This window comes from Eleginops maclovinus, chromosome 19 (genome assembly GCF_036324505.1).
Source record: "Eleginops maclovinus isolate JMC-PN-2008 ecotype Puerto Natales chromosome 19, JC_Emac_rtc_rv5, whole genome shotgun sequence".
Lineage (NCBI taxonomy): Eukaryota > Metazoa > Chordata > Actinopteri > Perciformes > Eleginopidae > Eleginops > Eleginops maclovinus.
The window spans coordinates 19,289,741-19,310,809 of NC_086367.1; the positions used below are offsets into that span (position 1 = coordinate 19,289,741).

Below are 21,069 nucleotides of genomic sequence, written 5' to 3' on the forward strand. Positions count from 1 at the left end.
GCAATGATTATTAGACCTTCGGGAAGCTTTTCCTCCCGTCTAGAAAACACACTGTTCCTATTTTTTAAACACTGGTGTCAATTAAAACCACCGCATTTTAATTTCGTTGCATGACTCAGAGGAGGCTAACAAGCCTGTGCTCAATTCATGTAGTTTAGTTGAAAGGAAAAGTTGTTTGGCCTTGTTGTATGTAGGCTCAGGGGAAAAAAAGAGCGTGTAACAACTTTTTCATGCCACTCCGAGTTAACCATCATTTACTGTGCATGATGGATGGTGCATGGTGAAGGTGGCTTGTACAGTGAGTGTGTGATCATCATGTCCCTGTGATGTGGTTCACATACGGTCAAAGAAACACTACGATCCCTGAGCAACGGTCCGTGACCACTGGATGCGGGGAACAGTGCTTTCCAAGTCAAATCAGCTCCTGCAAAGGGAGGATTGTTGACACTGTCACATGCAAGGCCCCCACCCCCGCAGCAGGTAGAGCTATGTAAAGGAGCAGGTGAGCAACATCATCAAGTTATTATTGTAAAACTTGAAGCCCATTTGGTTTTAGTTTCCACTGCGAGACAGGGCTTGCTAGACAGACTTATAATTTATTACACTGGCCCCCATCGAAAGTATTTTTGCATCATTTTGCAGACATGTCATTTTTAAACCAGGCTGTGTGCTTTCTTTTGTAATTAACATGTTGGGTCGGGCCCTGGGGAGACCTGGTTGGTCCCTTTTTGTTAAGGCTGTAGGTTCGTGTTTGGGTCACATGTCTTGTGACCTAAGAGACCGCATTCGTGCTCTGAATTCAGCGTCTCACCCCTCGAGTCTGGGATTCTTCGGCTCAAGTTTAATGCATCAGTGATGTTCTAATTTATTGTTTTTTTAAGGCGCCTAAATCTTTCTGAAATAGAACTTCAAAATATGTTTGACAATAAGGCTTGGCTTTAGTTAAAAAAGGCCTTTCAAAATAGCAAAAATCCCTCATGAGATATTTCCTGATTTCTAAATAATAATTTGAACAAACAGCAAGATTAGACAATTTGACCTCTCCACATTTCTGTACTATAATATATTTCGTATTTCATATTGAGATGCTTTCTTTAAACCATGTGCGGAATATCAAGGCATAAGTGATTCTGAAAATAGAAAGGGCCATATTAAGTTACGAGGTGAGTTTATTTTAATGACTAAAGCTATGTCTTTATGTGGTGACAAAGCCTGTGTGTGCCCAAAGCATTTCTGATGAACTCTCCTAGTGAGCCGTGACGGTAGGTAATAGAATCACAGGCTTTGTATGAGCGTGCACATATATTTTTTATGAAAAGCAGTTTCCTGCTCATGTAAAACAGGCTGGCACGCGACAATATTCTGAATTTACCTAGAGTAAGCTACACTGACTGACTGGGAGGGTATTTATATTTCATATCTGCTCTTAGAATAAAAACTGTAGAGGCAAACTCCATGGAGACCAATACCAGCCAAACAATTTAATAAGATACATTCAATTTCATTGTGCAACATTTGTCAATTGTTAATGCTCCACACTCCAACATAAGACCAATGCCAATTTTGTCTAAATGTGTGTGGAGATCCCCATGCTGTCTGTAAGGCTAATTGCACTTCATTCAACGTACCTTAATCTAATAAATAAGACTTCTCTCTGGAGCTCTCACATAGGCTACATTTTTAGAGAAGTTGGAAAACAATGCTCCATAAGACTTTTATCAAAACATAACACAGAAAAGCATACAGACATATAAAAAAAACAATAGCAATTATTAAGCCCCCTGAAACACAAATGCAAAGTTTCCCCCTCTTCTTTGATTGCTTACTCATGAAGTTATACATTACCCCATTTTGCCCAAAGACATTTGCAGAAGTGTGCAGTAAAGAATCTGAGAGGAATTGTGTTGATGGATGGAGTAGCGGTCTTACATCAGTCCTTCAGTACACCTGTCTCTTCTCTCAGAAAACAAGTTTGTTAAAAAATGACTGTTTATTCCTCGTGTGTCTTTGGCGTGACTGTGTGTCGCAGGGACGAGAAAGGGGCACAAAAATGGGTCCTGGGGCCGAGTCCTTCATTGAAAGGAGGCATAGGGATCGCATGAAACCACATGGGACAGACTCTGTGTCTCCTGTCCTCGCCGTGTCTCACTCCCTTCCCCTTTCTCTCCCGTCACTTCACAGTGCCGAGGCGGTGACTTGATGTATGGCGTCACGGTGGGCCGTCATGCCCATGAAGGCCGGGAAGGCGGCGATGTCACAGTTGTGGGGAGATAGCGCACTGCCACTGCCCTGCTGCCATGTGGGACCGGTCACATAGGCCGACGTGGTGGCGCTGTACCCCATGTAGGGTGACACTTGGGTGGTGGGAGGGTGGTAGGGAGGGATGCTGGGTACTGTGACATAGCTGTTCACTGTGGGCAAGCCATTCAGCGTCTGGGAACAAAAGAGAGAAAAATGTGTGTTAAATGTCTGAAAGGTCAGTTGATGGAAACATCATGTTTTGTGATTTCCTTTTTATTGTTTTTTTATAAAAGGAAATCATTTGACCGAAGATTGAGAAGCAACTATTCTTAGATACATTATTTAGCGACCTCCAATTGAAGAAGACACACAAGCAGCTGAGTTATAATTGAAAAAAGCTGAGGAAAGTTGCAGAGGAAAGTGAAAGGAATAGTGATCGAATTATAAACGGCAGAAACCTTTAATTCAAACTTCACAGCCACCACATAAAAAACCCATTTTCCCAATTTTGATGATAGTATGAATGATCAATGATGCGCTCTCCTGCCCCTGGAACACATTAAACAGGGATAAAAACCATACATGCATGATTGCTCCTCTGTCTATGGGACTTGTTTTCTGCCCAGAAGTGGACGTTTACTCTGCCGGCGTTGATATAGCACGTCAGACGATGGGAGACAGGGTGGTTGGGGGCGCCACGAAACAGATGTCATGAGAGATTGAGAGTGAAAGGGCAGGAAGAAGGGAAATATGATAGAGAACGAGGCGAGCATAGGATTCGGAGAATGAATGGGCCTTGCTTTTCTGGCACAGCGACAGGACCTAACTTGAGGAATTCACCAAAGCATTTCAACAGGGAGGCCGAATTTCTGTTCCTGGGTGGTCTGCGACTACTGAGAATTATTTCTAAAATTGTGATCATTTCTGTGTTTGTTGACTTATTTTTATTGACTACAAGAGTTCCTGGGTTTTTGCATAAAATGTATGAGTAATTATGCTTCAAGCTGACATTAGTTGTGATTTATAAAGCTTAACCATAGAGAGAAAGCTAGTTTTGTGAATGCGCGCCTGTGGGTGACTGTGTTGTGTAAGTGTGGGGATCTGTTTGCGTTTGTGTGTCTTCACTTGGCTCACCAAAACTGAAGTTTATTTCAGAAATAGCCGCACAGGCTTTGACCTGTGTTGGATTTTTTTCCTTTCTTTTAAGTTACTTGGAAAATGTTAAATAACTCTTCTTCGTCTTTCACTATTTAAAAGCATTATACATCTCACACACTACAGCACGCATACATCATGTATACTCCTAACAACATAACAGGAAACACCTTCCAGTATAATGCAATCCACTACAAGAACACTTCTCCTCAGAAATGACCACAGAGTTTAATCAACACATGCTGACACAAAGTCAACAAAATTAAAACGTTTACAAAGGGTGTGTTTATGACTCTTGTATTAGATTGCATTGTTTGTTTCGGTGTACCTGTTGTAATGTAATATACTTCTACATCCTTAACACTATACTGTGCATACACATATCTTGGAACTGTGTTTTCATTTAGTATTTAAACATCCATAAAATGTGTTTCATGCTACCTAACGAAACAACTTATGCTGCGTTTAAAACCTTTGAAAAGTAGGTGAGGGTAATCTTTCTTATGTTAGTCAGAAAATGTAATTATAATAGTCCACGTGTTAGTGTTTAGATGCCTTTTTGAATTAGTATTAATAACGTAAAACCAGAATAAAGATTGAATGAAAGCAGTGACGCCATTCATCCAAATAATTACCTCAAACGGATTAACTTTGTCACGCTCGGCTGCCATGGTTTATAATAAAAGGAATCATCGAAACTAATAAAGAGCATTGTTTTCCTGCTCCAACAAAAATACTATGATATTACGTAGGCATGTTTGTTGTCAAAAAAACAACTTTTACTGAAGGTTTCAAACGAATCATGAACGGAATCACGTCCGAGTCGCCGCGCGCCCTGAGCTCGAGACTAAACTTTAAATCTATTTTAATGATCGTCTTCTTCCAGAGAACACCCCGAGCGTCCCATGGGTGAATCTGCCCTGGAAACCGCGCCTTCAGGCCACATGTTACACAGCCCTCTGGCCTCATACAGGAGTCAGAGTGCGTGATTTAGGCCGACCCGTGATGCGTTCAGGGTCCAATTTGAATTAACTTATAGCACTAACTGTCAACCTTCGAGAGTTTAAAAATTAGGCCTGTAGTGGGAAGTAAAACGTGAAAAAAGTAACAGAAAAAGAATAAAGCTATACAGCTCGCTCCTTGCATGACACATCTTTTTTTGTTTGACTGTTCCCCTCACAAACACAAACACATATCTCAGATGTGAGAAGCTGCCTGCACACACGCACGGTAACTCCTCCTGTCTAATGGTGGAACACTACTCTGCTTCACCATACACTGTTTTTCATGCAATAAACTGTAATTTATAGAGTTGTTATTTTCTGCACTTAATGGCTCACTTCTGTTTTTGTACATTTGGTTTTCTAACCGCTCAGACAGTGACTTCGTGCTGCTGCTTCTGCTGCTGCTGATCTCACAGCTTCGGCGCTGTTTCTGCATAACGAGCATGAAAACTACCCCCCTGTCATAAAAGTGCAAAAGTAAATTATGCGCCATGAAATTGATGTTTTTTTTGTCGTAACGAGAAATGCACGCCCCTGTCAAAAAGAGATAGTACCTATACATTAAAAAAAAAAATTCAAAATCCCATAAAATGTGTTTACCCAAACTACTAAAAAATATAATTATTTTTCCAAATTAGGAGAAAACACTTTGGGGCAAATGAGCATTCACCAATCAGGCTACTAAAATGTATTTGTTAGATCAAGGAACCATCATATCATACACAAATGTATAGGCCTACTTATGCGTATGGTCTTTAACATTTGGAAAACTGTATTTAAAAATGTATATATCATCATTAAACGGGAATATGTGTTTCGTGTAAAAAGTCGCTGCATTATCCCAGCCCTGTCTTAACTTTGATTTAGCTGGCGTACGTTTATGTATCGACTTTATTAACGTTGTGCACAAGAATAATTAATATGCCGTTTTTTGGTCGAAAATATTAGCTAAAATATTTCGCAATAGGAATAAGACAAATGTTGCAGTGGTCAGTGTTCCTTCTTTACAGTCTTGGCCCAAATCCTTCATGGATTCTAACACTGAAACCAACCCATTAAAATCCTGTAGGCCTATGTTTTAATAATTTACCAGAAAACCCAAAAAGGCTATACATTACATGCTGAGTCTTTTTTTTTTTTTACGAGTCCATCTAGATTCTGAGTGTTAAGCACGCTACAATTAATTTTAAAAACTCTAACATGTCGAGCTGGAAAACAAGAATCAAGAGGAATCACAAGGCTATCCAAATCTCTTTAACGGACTAAATATTAAATGATTTACACTCAGATGATTCATAAAATCATTGACCATGCAGCAGGCCCTACAGGAAGTGAAAAATAATAAGATATTATAAAAGGCACCATTACCAGCTAGCCAACAGAAGGAGAGCATTAAAGCTGTGGAAACTCCAAGCCACATAATTGTATAAATAATAATTAAAATATTAGAGAATACTCAGGAGTTTAATCATCCTGCCAGAAGTTTAGCTAGACTCTATTGTTGCAGATTAGGTTACAAAAAAATGTATTTATTTGTTTTACCTGTGTGTATTTTGCTTGAGGTTCTAAATGCGGTTTATCCATGCCATTGACTAGTGGAGAGTTTGCTGGTGGGAAATGTGTCCTGTTAATAGCGCTCCATTCTTCTAGTTTGGTGCTGGAAAAGGATGGACTGTCACTAACTGGGGGGGCAAAAGAGAAAAGGAGAAGAGATGAAGAGGAGATTGTAAGATCAGGAAAAAGATCTGCACAGGGCGCATCCATCAGGCCAGGTTAGCCAAGCTGCATAAGAACATAAACCCCGTGACATTTTGCACTAAAAGAGGATCATTTGTTATTTTAAGCACAAGTGGATCAGATATCCTATGGGCTTTCGTATGCGTGTACGTTTTTTTATAAACTCTTTCAGGTAAACAAAAGTATCAGTTCCAGTGTCCCAAACAACATTTGCATAATCTCATATTGACACTTTCGAACTCTTGGCAAATGTATATATAATTTAAATATAGATGTTTAAAATGGTTTGACTCAATAATCGTAACCCAGCCTCGACTTTCTCTGTTCACCATTAAGACCAAGACCTTTGAAAAAAAGGTAGAATTATAATTTGCGTATTTTTAACAGGCCTTAAAGTAAATTGACAGAGTGGAACTAAATGTTTTAGTTCCCCCTTAAAATCAGATTGAGGGCCAGCTGAAGATGGGCAGGGCGGTGAGACGCCTCTCTGGTGGGTCAGGGACATTTCAGCCCACCAAAGCGTCTTCCTGTCGGGGACAAATTAGATTTACTTTCACCGTCTCCCTCCTTTGTGCGTAATGGATATTATATAGCTCCCAACGTTTACACTGAGAAAGGCAAGCCCACCAAAGGTATAACTCGATTAAGACCCTTTTAAAAATATTGCACACGAGTAAATATTATTTTTGATGTTTGTAACTGAATCCCAACATTTCAGCAATTAACTGAACGCAGTTTGTGGTTTTAATCGTGTGTCCGTATGCGCGTAAAATGAAAAATCATCTGAAGTTAAATAAATAATAGTTTAAGATACTTATTTCTGCACACTTTGTTTGGATTGTTTAATATCTAGGCCTATTTGCTATTTCCCATAAATTCCAAATATATTAATTTGATGTAGTTATGAGTGGTGAAATCACTGGTAAAAATGAGCTCCCATCTCACCAAACCTGCATTAAAACTTTGCACTTAAAACTTGCCACAAACATCTGGTCATACGTTTTAAAAAATGCACAAATTGTTTAAAAAGGCAGCCTTTCAAAAACACATTCCTCCCACTTGAGATTTTTCGTGGATATCTGCCTCACATTTGTGTTGTTTAGATTGCCCAAGTGAGCTTTTTGCATGGCGGCGAAAGTGGGGAGTAGCCGGGCTTGTTTCTGTGCCTAGTAGCCATGAATCCTGGCAGCACGACGGCTCGCTAAGGACTGACAGCACTTCGCTTCCTGCCACTGGAAAACAAGCTCTCCGAAAATCCCTTTCACAACACCGAGTCGGCCCTTAACACTGATTTATGCCGGATCCTGTTTCACTTTCCAAAACAGTTGTGGTCTTGTTTAGTGCAAGCCAAAACTATCCGGGCCTACCTGCATGTCACACACATACACGACAAACATGCAACAGAAAACGCTTATTAATGTAAATGTAGTTGGTTGTTTAGGGCCCGAATCACCGTCAAACCTGCAGGACACGCAGCCTACACAAAATGTCTGGCTCCGAGTCATGGCAAACATTCAACACACCTCATTTTGATGCACTTCATCCCACTGCCTTTCCCTCCGCTGTCCCTCTAATATTCCACATCCGCCTCTTAATTATAACTGCAAGCCAAACCATCTGTTTCTGGACTAACCTGCCTCGCTTTCAAATCAATATCAGCCGGCAGGTCAAATGGCATTTAAGCTCTATCCCTCTATGGAGGTCATAAAGTCCAAGTGGTTAATTTTGGAGGACTATAAAAACAATTACAATAACTCAAAGTAAAAAAAATAATTCCTCTCAAACATTTACACACTTGCGAGCAAAACCCCATTCAAAAAGCTGTTTAAATGTAGTGCAATAAACAAATGCAACCGCCCTCCGTGCAGCCATGCTTACTTTGTTGCTCTGTAATAGACCGTATCCCCAGTATATCTGTGACAGAGTGCGAGGAAGGCCATATCCTGTGCATGGCCATGTGTCCGGGTAGGGTGGGCATGCCGGGGGGAGTGGGCACTTTTGAAGTCGGGTATGAGTATAAGTGGTTGTAGGGTATCGTTGGCTGTGGAGGGGGGTGAGGCCCTTGCTTGCCCGACTCGTACTGGCTCTGCTGGGACAGATTACCGATCTTGTTGCGGAGGATCCGGCTGATGGAGCTCACTGACGGCAGATTGAACTTGTCGCAAACCCCGTCGGCGAGTAGCCTGTCCCGGATCTCCCAGGCAAAAATCCCGGGGTCCCTCTGCTTGTATGTCCGTATGTGTTTGACCACGGTGGGCGTGGTGACCCGCGGCTTGCTGCCTCCGATGGCCCCCGGGAGGATGGAGCCGGTTTCGTTGTAGCGGGCCAGGATCTTGCTTACGCAGCCGTGGGACACCCGCAGTTGCCGGCTGATGTCACAGGGCCGTATCCCGAGCTGGGCCAGCTCCACTATCCGGAGCCGGATCGCGTTGGGAAGCGGCCTGCCGTTTACGAAAACACCGCCGAGTTGGTTCACCTCACCGAAGGCAGGCTCTGGTGTCAAAAACAAACACACAAACGAGCAGAACAATGAGAAAGCGATTAGGTAACTGAAGCCCACCACAGAGTCTTTAACCTGGGTTAAACTGAACATTTAAAATCCCTGATATGTATTTCCAAACACGTAATTGTGCATAATCAAATTGGGAAAAGCTGTTAAAAATATGAAACTTAGTTTTGTTTATACTTATTGCACATTATGTTTGCATTCATAATAGTAACCCAAACGCTTAAACGTGTATTAATAGCCCACTAAAGTATAGGCAAAGCACATCTCTTTGCTTTCACGAAAAAGGTTCTTATTCTAAAATACTAAATAGTTTACTTTGACCTTTTTGTTTTTTTGAGTAAAAGTACCAACCCATAACTGGCAGATAGTTGTCGCTAAACTTTACGCAGATGGTAGAACTCGCATGTCTCTGACACATGTCATCTTTCAGTCTGCTGGTGTCTTCCTCTGGAGTAAAGACTTATCTGACCCATCAAAAACATCACATACACACGGGTATCTCGCTTTATCTGTCCCACCTTGCCGTTGGACCTTTCGCTGCATCCCTGACCAGAAAAAAAACGATCCCACATGAACTCACCCATCGTGTTAAAGCCGCAAAGGAAGAACACGGTGTCCGGGTTGTTCCTCCTGCGTGGATCCTGCTCCGCGTCCAGCGTGTCCACTGTCCAAAACCGCGTCCAAGAAAATCTTCTTGCGCGATAAGGAACAAGAGGGACAAAATGCTCGATCTGTTTCCTGACGGCGCTGGAGACAGGCTTACATTTCAATCTGTTGAAATGAGGAGGCTGGACTTCCAGAGCTTCTCCGCCGTTGATTGGCCCAGCTTCCCATTAGCCTTTCGGGATCGCTCAGAGCTGCGCTGCTATTGGTGCAAAAGTTTGACATGACAAGTCCACAGAGATCCCCCCCAGTCCTCCTCCTCGTCCTGCTCGCTCCCACCAGAAAGCAAAGCTGGGATATAGCACCATGAATGCTTTTGTTATTGACACAGATATGGTGAGTATGAATATATATCAAGATTTTGGATCAGATCCTTGGATGTGGCACTAAATAAAATATGCGTAAAATCTCCATTTGGAAACCATCACAAAGAACCATAACACCAAACGTATTGTTTTTACATTTTCATAAAAACGCACAAGCTTCTTCTACAATTAAACCCTTTAACTTATACTTTATTGAGTCATTTTGTTTTGTTTTTACACCACAGATGAAACCTTTCACACAACCAAAAAGGTTCGTGTGCTATTATGAAAATCAAAAGGTAGAAAACCTGAGTTTGGGGGCTTTTACGCGCCACTTCACCCACCTTCATATCAATCTTAAAAATTGACTCATTGAGGAACTTGGCTGAAATTAATGATTATTTTGTATGTCTGTTAATTGAATCTCAAGACACTCGAGGATTACCTCACTATTCTGATCATTTGTCGCCCTGCTTTTTACTCACGTTTACGCACCAAACAGTCCTACACTTTTTAAAACACGCCATAAACTAATCCTTCACGTGGATAGCACTTAAACTAAGACCAACACTTTTAAACTTTGGAGATAATTTGTCTTGTCATGTTGTTTGAAAATAAATCACAGACGACATATTTATCTCTTGGATCACTATTTTAAATTTGGCCTAAACATGGAGTGATATTATTTTTTACGCGTGTGAAACGAACATAACCATAAATTGCTATTTTAACTCAATCATTTCCTTTTCTTTTTTAATTTGATCTGTATTAAGGCCTCGCGCCGCACAGGCCAGTTGTTGAGTTTTTGCCAATTATGAACTGCAAACCTGAAGCTAAATAGAGCTCAAAAATAATCTTATGTGTTAATCTCTCCATAATTATCTTTGAGGCTAAACGCCCTGAGACTAGTATCTCCTCAGAGGGATTATTTCTAGTTTTGCTTCCTCTGCTTACTGCTCTCTCCGTACATAAACCACTTGCAGGCCATAAGAAAGATTTGTTGCTTCCCGACACGAGAAACAAACACACGCCATAACTTTGCGCCTTCACCCTCTCCCAACGTGACACATGCTTTGGGTTTTCTCGTGACATATTTTAAAAAGGCCATGGTGCATGACTGACCTTCATCTACCGAGAGGGATCAACGTGCATGTAAACATCAAACGGAGCTCCTGTACAGCCGTGCAATTAGGAATATTGTTGAAAACCTCCGCGGACATTAAACACAGAAAAGCCTGCGAGGGGCCAAAAATACACACTAAGTATTTCTCAGTATTTGTTTGAGCTCTGTGGGCTGGATATTGGAGGTACTACACCTACATTTTTCGGTTTAGTTTCCCACCTTCTCAGGATGGCATAAATCTCTGAAATTGCACATATAGCAGCGTGGGCCTAACACTAATACAAGTCAGTAGACGGGCTTTGTAAGGAACCGTATTTTACCGTTTTTCGAAAAATACCTTTGCTTAGGTAAAGCGTTGTTTGCTTTCAGATGGCCTAGTGGTTGAAGGTCTTAACTTTTTCTATTTTTATGTTTGTTTATTTATTTTTATAACATCGCTTTTGCCCCCACCTGCCTACCCTGCTCCGCACAAAGGCCACTAATGCGTCAAGGATAATGTTTACCGTGGGGAAACGTGCTCAACTTGTTTCCATTGAGGTTCCTCTGGTGGCTGAAATAACAAAAGGTCAGTGGTGACGGAGCAAAGGTCTGCGCAAACTGCTCCATCTTTGGCTAAACGGACACCTGAACTTCCTCCTTTCACCCCCTGTGATATAATAGATGATAGCCCATCTGAGCATGCATTATGCTGCAGCCACAAAACCAGCTGTTATCACATAACAACTGGAACATATTAACATTAAATCACTGCTTAAAATGAATAACTGCAGGTTGTTGAAATAATTGTACAAAATTCAGACAAAGTATGTGATAATTGCACCGAAGAGTCATTACAAAGCGATTATTAGTATTATTATTATTATTATGCTTTGGAATTGAAGCACAGATTGTTAATAACGATATCCAGACTCGACATGGCTGTCACATGCCTCTGCAGCTCACAAGACTAAACTCGTCCATGTCGAATTGAGTTGTTGAAGGCAACGCATCACTTGTCAGACAAATTGTGTAACGATGGACTCAGAGCTTCGTCTCTGCAGGAGACATATAGATTTATTCCTGCATCTCAGACTGTTTCTGTGGATTTGGCAGCAGATTTATCCTCTCTCAAATATTCAGCTGTGGGCCTTTCACGTGAACATAATAATAATCAGATTTGCAGCAGAAGTTTTAAAAGTAATCCTACTTTATATTCTCCCTGGCTACATAAAATGAAAACAACTTGGGTTTTAAAAAAGTGCGTTTCTGCGAGTCCAGAATATTTTCTGGATGTCCGGTTCTTTAAGGGTTCATGTGCAAACATGTGCAGATTATACCTCACGTAGTCCCTGTGCCTTCAATATATCTAATGTATTGCTTGAGGGCCTTTTCTAAATACTATTCTGACACATTCTATGTTTGATGAAAAAACTGATAGCAGCCTCGTTTTTACATCAGGTTTTTCCTTCTAAAAATATGTTTTTTACTTCCAAAAAAAGTAGCATCACATTTTACAAATGGGTTCAAATAAATAAAACTTGAAGTACGGGAGCATGTCGTCCAATCTGATGTATTTCAGCTCTTGGAGATGCGAGATATTTTAGATAAGCATCAATGGAGAACTAAGAGAACGAAATTAGAAAAAAAAAAAGTACCCAATCATGTCGCTGAGGTAACCTTAAGTAAAAGAAGAAGTATTCTTAAAGTACTCGAGCAAGTAAAAAAGTCCTCAATTCAAAATGTGACTTGGTTAGAAGTACAGAAGTATCATCAGCTACATGGAGTGAAAGTAAAGTAAAAGTACTATGCAGTACAGCACTTTTCAAAGTATTGTATTATTACAAAATAATATATTATCCTGATATTATAACTAACAAACGCATGGAGACAATTGTATATACTTTTTAAAATACTGTGTTTTATTCATATATTATAGTGCAGGACTGCATCACATCATTAAGAATATTACGTGTTTTATATGTCACTAATAAGTGTTAAATACATGTTGTGGAGTAAAAGTTCAACATTTGCCTATGAAATAATTGCAAATCCTCAAGTTAAGTACAATAATGTCATAATGGTAAGTATGTACTTGAGATAAGCATCTAAACTTACCAGCCTTGCAGTAAAAAAAGCAGTTCATTGCAACGTAATGTTCTTGACTAAACAGTATAAGGTGTATTCAGAATGAAGTGTCAACATATTATGGATCCACCTATAGCTTATGATTTGAAGTAGGATAATACTAATTATGATAAATCACCACCTAAATCATCATCTTTTTTTACAGATGTGTTTTGCTATTGAATGTCTAATCTGCTCAGCAAACAGCTGTTGTACTGTTCTGTTGATCCTCTACCTGTGTGTGTATGAAATATAGCTTTCCTTCATGTGAAAGTGTTTGCTTTGCTCATAATTGATTTCACGGGCAGAGAAGGTCCTTATTGACTCAAGATGATGGAAGAAGTGTGTTTGCCAAAATATATTTGTGCTGCTTATTTCTGTAATTTATTTTACTTCTATGAATAAGGTGCACTTCGTCCCCGATGATAAAGAGTTGGAGGAGATGCCCAGCAGCAGGATGAAGTGCAGAGGAGACCAAATGCATCAATATTTCTGGTTGACAGTATTTATCAGGTAAATATGAAAGATATGTACATCATTAAAAACTCAGAGCAGTAAAACTGCAAGTATGTTTCTCCTAAATTTTCCTCATAACTCTAATCATTTCCAACATTTTGCATCCACTCTCAAGGGTTAAACTGTAAGAAAAAAAACAATACTGTTCGTGCGTTTCACAGAAAACTGTATGACACATTTCCAAATAACCAGGAATATAAATCACTCTAAATATCCTCAATTATAAATTATATAACAGCTGCAATCTTGGAGATGTGACAAGAGGAAAGAAACAAATGCTGAGCATGCTTTGTTTACATCTACACACTGTACAGATATGAAATGTGATGAGACACATACACCCACCTCTGCTATCTTCTTCGTGTGCGAGCAAACCACATTTAGTTTTTAAATGACTCTGACCATTATTATTATAATTATTTTCCAGCAAGTGAGGACCTGAGGCAACTTTTGTTGTCACCACAACGAGACAGATAAAATACAGCTACATTGAGTTTTGAAAAAATACCTGCCCAGGTTTTTAGGAATCAGAGAGATTGCCAAAGGTGCAAATAAGCCAGCCAGATTTCGATCAGAAACTGTGTAAAAGAACCGTAGTATAAAGAGGATCCTCATATCTCTTTCGAGTGGCTGGTGATAGAATACAGTCTGTGGTAAATAAAGTAATACAGTGTTTTGGAAAATTCCTAAATCAAGCTAAAATCGTGCCTATCTTACGAAAATGTGTTTATATTCCTCAAGGGTGTCTTTATGTAGGCTATAATTAAAATTCTTAAAATCAATCTCTCGAATGGCATCTTATAACCCACCTTTATTTGCTTCATGACAGTGAGAGCACTTAAATAAAGTCGGTCGAAAACTGCAACGAACTCACGACGACAAAATAACCTCTTTCTCATCTTGTTGTAAAACCAGAAATAGAGTTCATGCTTTAAAGAATATGGTCAGACTCAAAGCTCTAAACTGTAAAGATAATTTAGGGATTCATTTTTATACAGTGCATTTATATTCACCACCTGTCAAATCCAATTAGCTCTGGAGAATGATGATGAAGTGGATTCCTCTTCCTCCATTTTAATGTTTTACTAAACGGTTTAATACACCTGCGATCCAAATAAGGCATGGCACACATGTTTGATTATTAAGCCTTTTATATATTGTATTATTAGTTTAAAGTAGATTATTTTAAAATAGTTAAAAATACACAAAACATGTATTTTCGCTCTTCAATCTCTTGGACAATAGGTATGCAGGAAGTGTAAGGGAAACCAAAGACGTAAGGAAATACACGGACACACTCGACAACAAGTCCATTTACATCTCCAATCATTCTGTTAAACTCCTGTAATCCCGCACGGCGCATTTACAGCAAAAATAACCCACAGATAATTATACAAAAAAAGTTAAAATAGTAGCAAACGATATAATTCAATTTAAAAGTAAAAAAGTCCGCTCCAAATCACTATTCAGTCATGATTTCGACGTGTTTTTCAGCTTTAACTTTATAGAAAAATAGTTTCTTCGATGATAGAAAACGACTATAACTACTCGAGTGGAAAATAGAAAAACAATATCGGTAATTTCAGTTGTTGACACTTTGGTAATCTGTTTTTATTTATTAGCTATGAGTCACGTCCCAAAATTATCAACTGCAATTTCTAACATTATCAGTAATCTCATTAAGACCACAGCTGTGCAGGCTCTATTTTCCATGCAGTTATTCGTTTTTTTTGGTCATAATCAGATCCATCCGCGTTAAATTTATTGCAACCTGACATCATGCGTGACTCTGTCAGTGGGCCTGAACTTTCAAAACACCAGAACTTTCAAAACACCAGAACTTTCAAAACACCAGACACAAGTAAATGGATTGAGACGCTTTGACTGTAATCCGTCAACGGATTCTACTTTGTGGTGCGAAAATAAATAAATAAATACGTTTTAAATAAAATAGTGCCGGACAGATTTATCTGAGGAACACGCGTGTGCAGACCGACGGTGCTGCTCGGATTCTCCAGAGAAATATGGAAAGCCGAAAAAAAGAGAAGGTTCCCGGTTTAATGTTCCCAGTATGATCCTGCGGGAAATCCAAGTCACCACTAAATAGGTTATTATTGGGACGCACAGTGATTTCTTGTTTGAGGGGTTTGGAGGTCTGTCATTTTACACTAACTGTCCCCAAACTGACTGACATCTGCAATAAGATACACAAGTGCGGAGAGTTAGAGAGAGAGAGTGTGTATGCTGCTTTTTAGGCCCTGCAGTTTGTCACCTAAAGCACCCCTAAGCCCGGGAATTAAGGCGCAGAGAGCGGTGGTGTCGCCTCCATACAAAGAAGATAAGACTACGAAGCTTTCATTCGCGATAAGGCCGCAGCTCTATATATGGAGCCTTCACTGGAGCGCCTTTAAAATAACCCGCACTGATGACTCTAACCTTTGCAGCCAAAACTGCACTGACACCATTAAAGTCTTTCTGCAGGTTAGCACTTTAGTGCGGCCTTAATGAGGACGAACGCAGGTTAACGACGGTTGTATTCGTGTTTCAGAGGCCAGGCCCGGGTTTCAGCGGAGTGGCACAAAAAAGAAACAATATTTACGACACTTTTAAGCATACATCACTTTGACATCTGTTCGTCTGGCACCTGGCATTCATTAGTATTAGATATTTCATTCCGCCCTAATTTGGAGCGCTCTTTGTCCCGGGCCAAGGACACTGGGAAAAAAAAGGAGAGCTGCACCTTTAGTGGGCTTTTACGCGGCGTTTCCTTTGTGCAGAAAAGTGCAAATGGGGTGTTGATGCAGACCACACCGCGACGTTATGCGCTAAACTCGAGGAATGGTTGAGTCATACCTGGATTGCATTTATTTTAAATTTCCTCATACATTAAGATCCCCGCATAGGCGCAGAAACACTCCTGCAAGTCGTCAGTTTTGGGCACACTGAGCGTCAGATTGTTACAGTGTTATTAGATTACTGAGTGCACTGAGTGTTCAATATCCTCATAAACAAACACACAGTCAGATGTTAAATGTCAGTGAGATCTGTGTTAAAATACAACTCCTCTGATTTGTTTTTGTCATTGAATTGTTTGACATTCAGCTAGAAGGAAAATTCAACGAGTAAAAGTTGGAAATGATAGCAATTGAATAATTGTTCATCAATGTTTTTCTTATTTCGTTTGTGTGCGTGTCTGTTAAAGAAGAGTGAGGTTCACAGGATTGAATCAGCACTGAGGCCTCCTTAAAGCGGTATGCCGTGACACTCCCAACATAGAGAAGAGGTGAGGCAGGCTGTTGCTTTTTATTGCTTTATTTAATAACACGTTCGGAACCTGAAACTGCATATGTTGACAGGAGGATCAGATAAAGGGAGGTGGGTGCAGAATGATAATAAGAAGGGGGAGCGCTGTGCTCATTAAGCAGCATAGCTCCTGAAATCAGGCATTTCCTGTTGTTTCCTGCAGTCAATAAGGTACACACGCAATCAAACTTATTTATGTTTGGTCAGACAGTCTGCAGAGGGTCACTGATGCTGCAGATGAGCGTCAACACAGACATCATGTTTATTTAAAAATACAGTGGCGCCATCTGGTGGACACTTAGGAATCAAAGGATCAAGTCATACCTGAAAGGATTAGCTCCTTAGTGGTAGTACTTGTGTATTTGGTATTTTAATGTCAGTCATAATCTAAATATTGAAAGTTTTCTTTATAAAATCTTAATCTGTAAAGTAATTAGATCCTTCAGCCCCTCTGCATTTGTATCTGACGGATTGGATAGACAGTAACAGCTTCCTCTAAACATGTACAGTGCCCTTCAATAAAGCATAGATCTAACTGCAGCACTACAGAAATAAATGACCCTTTATCCTTTCAGATTTCTCCCTCTAAGCTCACTGCTCTTCTCTCTGTTACAGACTGCAGAGCATGGGAAACAACAGGTACAAGCTTTCATTTGAACTGCAGTGAATACCAAACATATACTTCTGAGGAACTTATTTTCCAACACAGATGAAGTGAACTCCACCCACAGTGAGTGTTGGTAGATAAGTTAGGAGGCTCACAGGAGACAGTTTGAATGTGTGTCCTGTAGAGGGCAACCAAGTATCACACATGTCCTACAGGTCAGCTCTGGCAATCACAGTCCAGAGTGTGAAGCTGGTGTTGAAGGAGTGAGAGGGAAATACATTTGTACTTTTTGTTTCAGGATGGTGCATAGGTTATCAGCGCCATGATCACGTCCACTGATCCACTGCCTTGATGCATGGTGTAAGTGAACTCAAATGTTCTACTTGATTTTATAGATGGTTGATAGAAGTCTGCACAGTGACACTTCTATAGATATGTGGATTTATAATGCATTCTCGAAAGAATATCTCAAGGAACATGTACTGTATGCATTTCCTCCAAAATGATAACCACATCCAACTCATTTCCTAAACTTACTGGGATTCATATCTGAAGGGCTGTGAAGAGGGCAGCTGTGGAAACAACTCTGCTCAAAAGTAGGAATTATTTCATTACTTTTAAATACTTTTTCATTTGTTTTTTATCCCGTTGAGTCCAAAAGGAAAAGTTAATGTTTCATTACACTCCAATGTTTCCAACTGGAGCAATGACCGGTGCTGCAGACTATATGATTTGGTCATCAAGATAAATATTATCTTAAGTCCAAGCGTTGCAAGCAGAAAACATAAAGCGGACATCGTGGCTTTCAGTTCAGTTTATTTCTCTTAATTTGTCTTTCTTCAGTGAATTACTAGCACACCCAAATCTACCATTATTTAAAAAATGTAAATGTTTAACTTCAAAGTCCTTAAAATAAGATTGTAGTAGTTTGTTTTTGTTTTGCACAATTGCACAAAAAAACCCACAAGCCCAACAGATGAAATAGAATACACGGTGCAGAAAACCTTCTGGGTTTATTTGAATCTTCTACCAAAATGATGCTAAAATGTAAGATTCATATACAAAAAAAACAATATTCAAAAGTGAAGGCAAACTTATCGATGCAACATAAAATACAATTATTAACTAAATCTTAACAATTGAAAGTCAAACCTTCTTTGATATTAATGTTTGACTTGTTGTTTTAAGTGCCTTTGCTCTTAATTTCAAAACCTTCCTATTCATGGCCCACTTTCCCCCTTTCTGTAGAAATCCGATCGGTACACACTAAGAGCTGTTCCTTAAAGCACCGTACAAACAAACCTGACTTTTTTCGACACACTCTCACTCGTCAGCACACACACAGCTGCTAGATGATCAAGCAGCCTCACAAGACCCCCGTTCCCTGCAGAAAGAGTGCTGTGGCTGCCAGGTCATTATCCCCCTGCAGCCCCTCTCCAGAATGCTAATGGTATTTACAGGACGGAGAGGGGAGAGGACACCAGCGGCAGGTGCAGCTGCTGGAGCATCGTGCTTCTCTGAGGAGGAACAGAGGGGGCATTGTGGCTGTTAGGTGATGGGTAATCAGTCAGTCTGAGATCAGATAAACATCCTCGCTGTAGCTTTGTGTTTGGCTGACTTGTAAACTGCACGCTCACAATTTGAGACACAATACAGTGTTTATCACTAACGGAGTAAAGTAGGACAGTTGTGGCCATGCAGGTTTGATTAATTGAGTGACTAAAATAAGCAGTGACATTAGTTATGTAAAGATTTATTTACACAGCACTTTCTGTCACAATAGTGCTTCACTATAAAATCTGGATCAGTTTTAAGTATGTAAAGATGCATTTACTCAACACGTTAAGGAAATCATGTTCAGTCCTGTGTTTCAAAATAAAATCAGTAAAGCAAAGACAGAATACAAGAATATATTCACACTTTTATATCATGGTTAGACTATTCAATTGGTTACTTAAGGGGAATTCTCACTCTTTTTTCAACCTCAAAGTCGGTTTAAAGGCGTTTAAATAAATGAGGAATAATTGTTTTTAGGTTTCAGGTTTCAAGGTTTCAAGGTTTTATTTGTCATATGCACAGCAGATACAGCGTATATGTTGGCAATGAAAATCTTATGTCGCGTGCTCCTCCAACAACTCAACATGCATGGTGCAAAAGATAAATAAAGTAGTGCAAAAAGAGAGAAGAATATTTACAATATTAACAATAAAGATTTGAGGATGTGAAATATATACATATGTGTAATACATTGAAAGTATTTAAATACTTTACACTGTTGAATGAGGAGGTATGGACAGATGCATATATTATGTATAGCAGATGTATATGGCAGATATGTACAATATATAGATATGTGTACTATAAACAGATATGTATGGCAGATGTGTATAATATATATGTATGTGTGTACTATAAACAGATGTGAGTAGACATTCACACAGCTCAGGAGTTCAGTAGTCTTATAGCCTGTGGTATAAAACTGTCTCTGAGTCTGGTGGTCTTGGTCCGGATGCTGCGGTACCGTCTGCCAGACGGCAGCAGACAGAACAGATTGTTGCTGGGGTGATGGGGGTCCTTTAATATCCTACCGGCCTTCTTCCTACACCGCTGGGTGTAGAGGTCCTCCATGGATGGCAGCTCCGTCCTGGTGATGTGCTGAGCAGTTTTCACCACCCTCTGTAGAGTCTTACGGTTGAGGGCGGTGCAACTGCCATACCAGGCGGTGATGCAGCCAGTCAGGATACTCTCGATGGTGCACCTGTAGAAGTTGCAGAGTATCCTGGAGTCCATGTTGAACTTCCGCAGCCTGCGGAGGAAGAAGAGCCGCTGTCGAGCCGTCTTGGATATGACCCTGGTGTGATGTGTCCATGTCAGGTCCTCACTGATGTTTACCCCGAGGAACCTGAAGCTGCTGACTCTCTCCACAGGAGTCCCGTCGATGGTGATGGGTGTGTGTGCCTCTCTCTGCCTCTTCCTGTAGTCCACAATCAGCTCCTTTGTTTTGCTGACGTTGAGATGGAGGTTGTTGTCCTGGCACCAAGATGTCAGGGCTCTGACCTCCTCTCTGTACGCCGTCTCGTCGCCGTCTGTGATCAGGCCGATGACGGTCGTGTCGTCAGCAAACTTGATGATGGTGTTGGAGCTGTGTGTGGCCACGCAGTCGTGCGTGAACAGGGAGTAGAGGAGAGGGCTGAGCACACAACCCTGAGGGGCTCCGGTGTTGAGGGTCAAGGTGGAGGATGTGATGTTCCCCATCCGCACTGCCTGGGATCTGCCCGTCAGGAAGCTCATGATCCAGTCACAGAGGGCGCTGTTGAGCCCAAGGTCCCTGAGCTTAATGATGAGCTTGGAGGGCACAATGGTGTAGTAGCTGCAGATTGAGCTGTGTTAAGCCTTAGGTACACTGAGTGATGTCACTTAAAACAATTCAATTCATAATCACCTCCAGTAAAATATTTAACAAATAAAAAAACATGCTATAAATAGTTTTATTTTACCTAAGGTCTTTTACACATTTCAAATTCGTTATTCTTGTCTTTGACGTCTCCTTATCACATTTTGCAAGTTTCTAATTGGACAAGGATTGTCTTTCTGTTTATTTGTAATATCATACATACACATTTTAAACTCTATATAAGCACAAAGAAAATGTTCCCTATTTGGCAGATTGATGTGAAAACAACATTCAAAAACAAACATTATCCTGCAGACTGAAAACCAAACGTCCATCTGAAATAATAAGCAAAATACAAAATACATTGAGTGATGGAGTCATAAAAATAATATATATATATATATATATA

General features: G+C 40.2%; 1 protein-coding gene across 1 annotated transcript; it reads right to left on the bottom strand.

Moving 5' to 3' along the window:
* Window positions 1-1,466: 1,466 nt before the first annotated feature.
* On the bottom strand, window positions 1,467-9,377 carry pax9 (paired box 9). The gene is made up of 4 exons (XM_063909653.1): window positions 9,227-9,377; window positions 8,016-8,630; window positions 5,943-6,082; window positions 1,467-2,433 (listed from the first exon to the last, which is right to left on the bottom strand). Exons 1-4 carry the CDS (start codon window positions 9,228-9,230, stop codon window positions 2,176-2,178), a joined length of 1,017 nt encoding a protein of 338 aa, XP_063765723.1. The 5' UTR covers window positions 9,231-9,377; the 3' UTR covers window positions 1,467-2,175.
* Window positions 9,378-21,069: the final 11,692 nt, after the last annotated feature.

Coding starts and splice junctions, on each gene's coding strand:
- pax9 (XM_063909653.1), bottom strand. Junction 6,083..8,015: donor GTCTATTACAGAGCAACAAA/GTAAGCATGGCT, acceptor TTGCCCCCCCAG/TTAGTGACAGTCCATCCTTT. Junction 2,434..5,942: donor CTCAAGCAAAATACACACAG/GTAAAACAAATA, acceptor TTTTGTTCCCAG/ACGCTGAATGGCTTGCCCAC.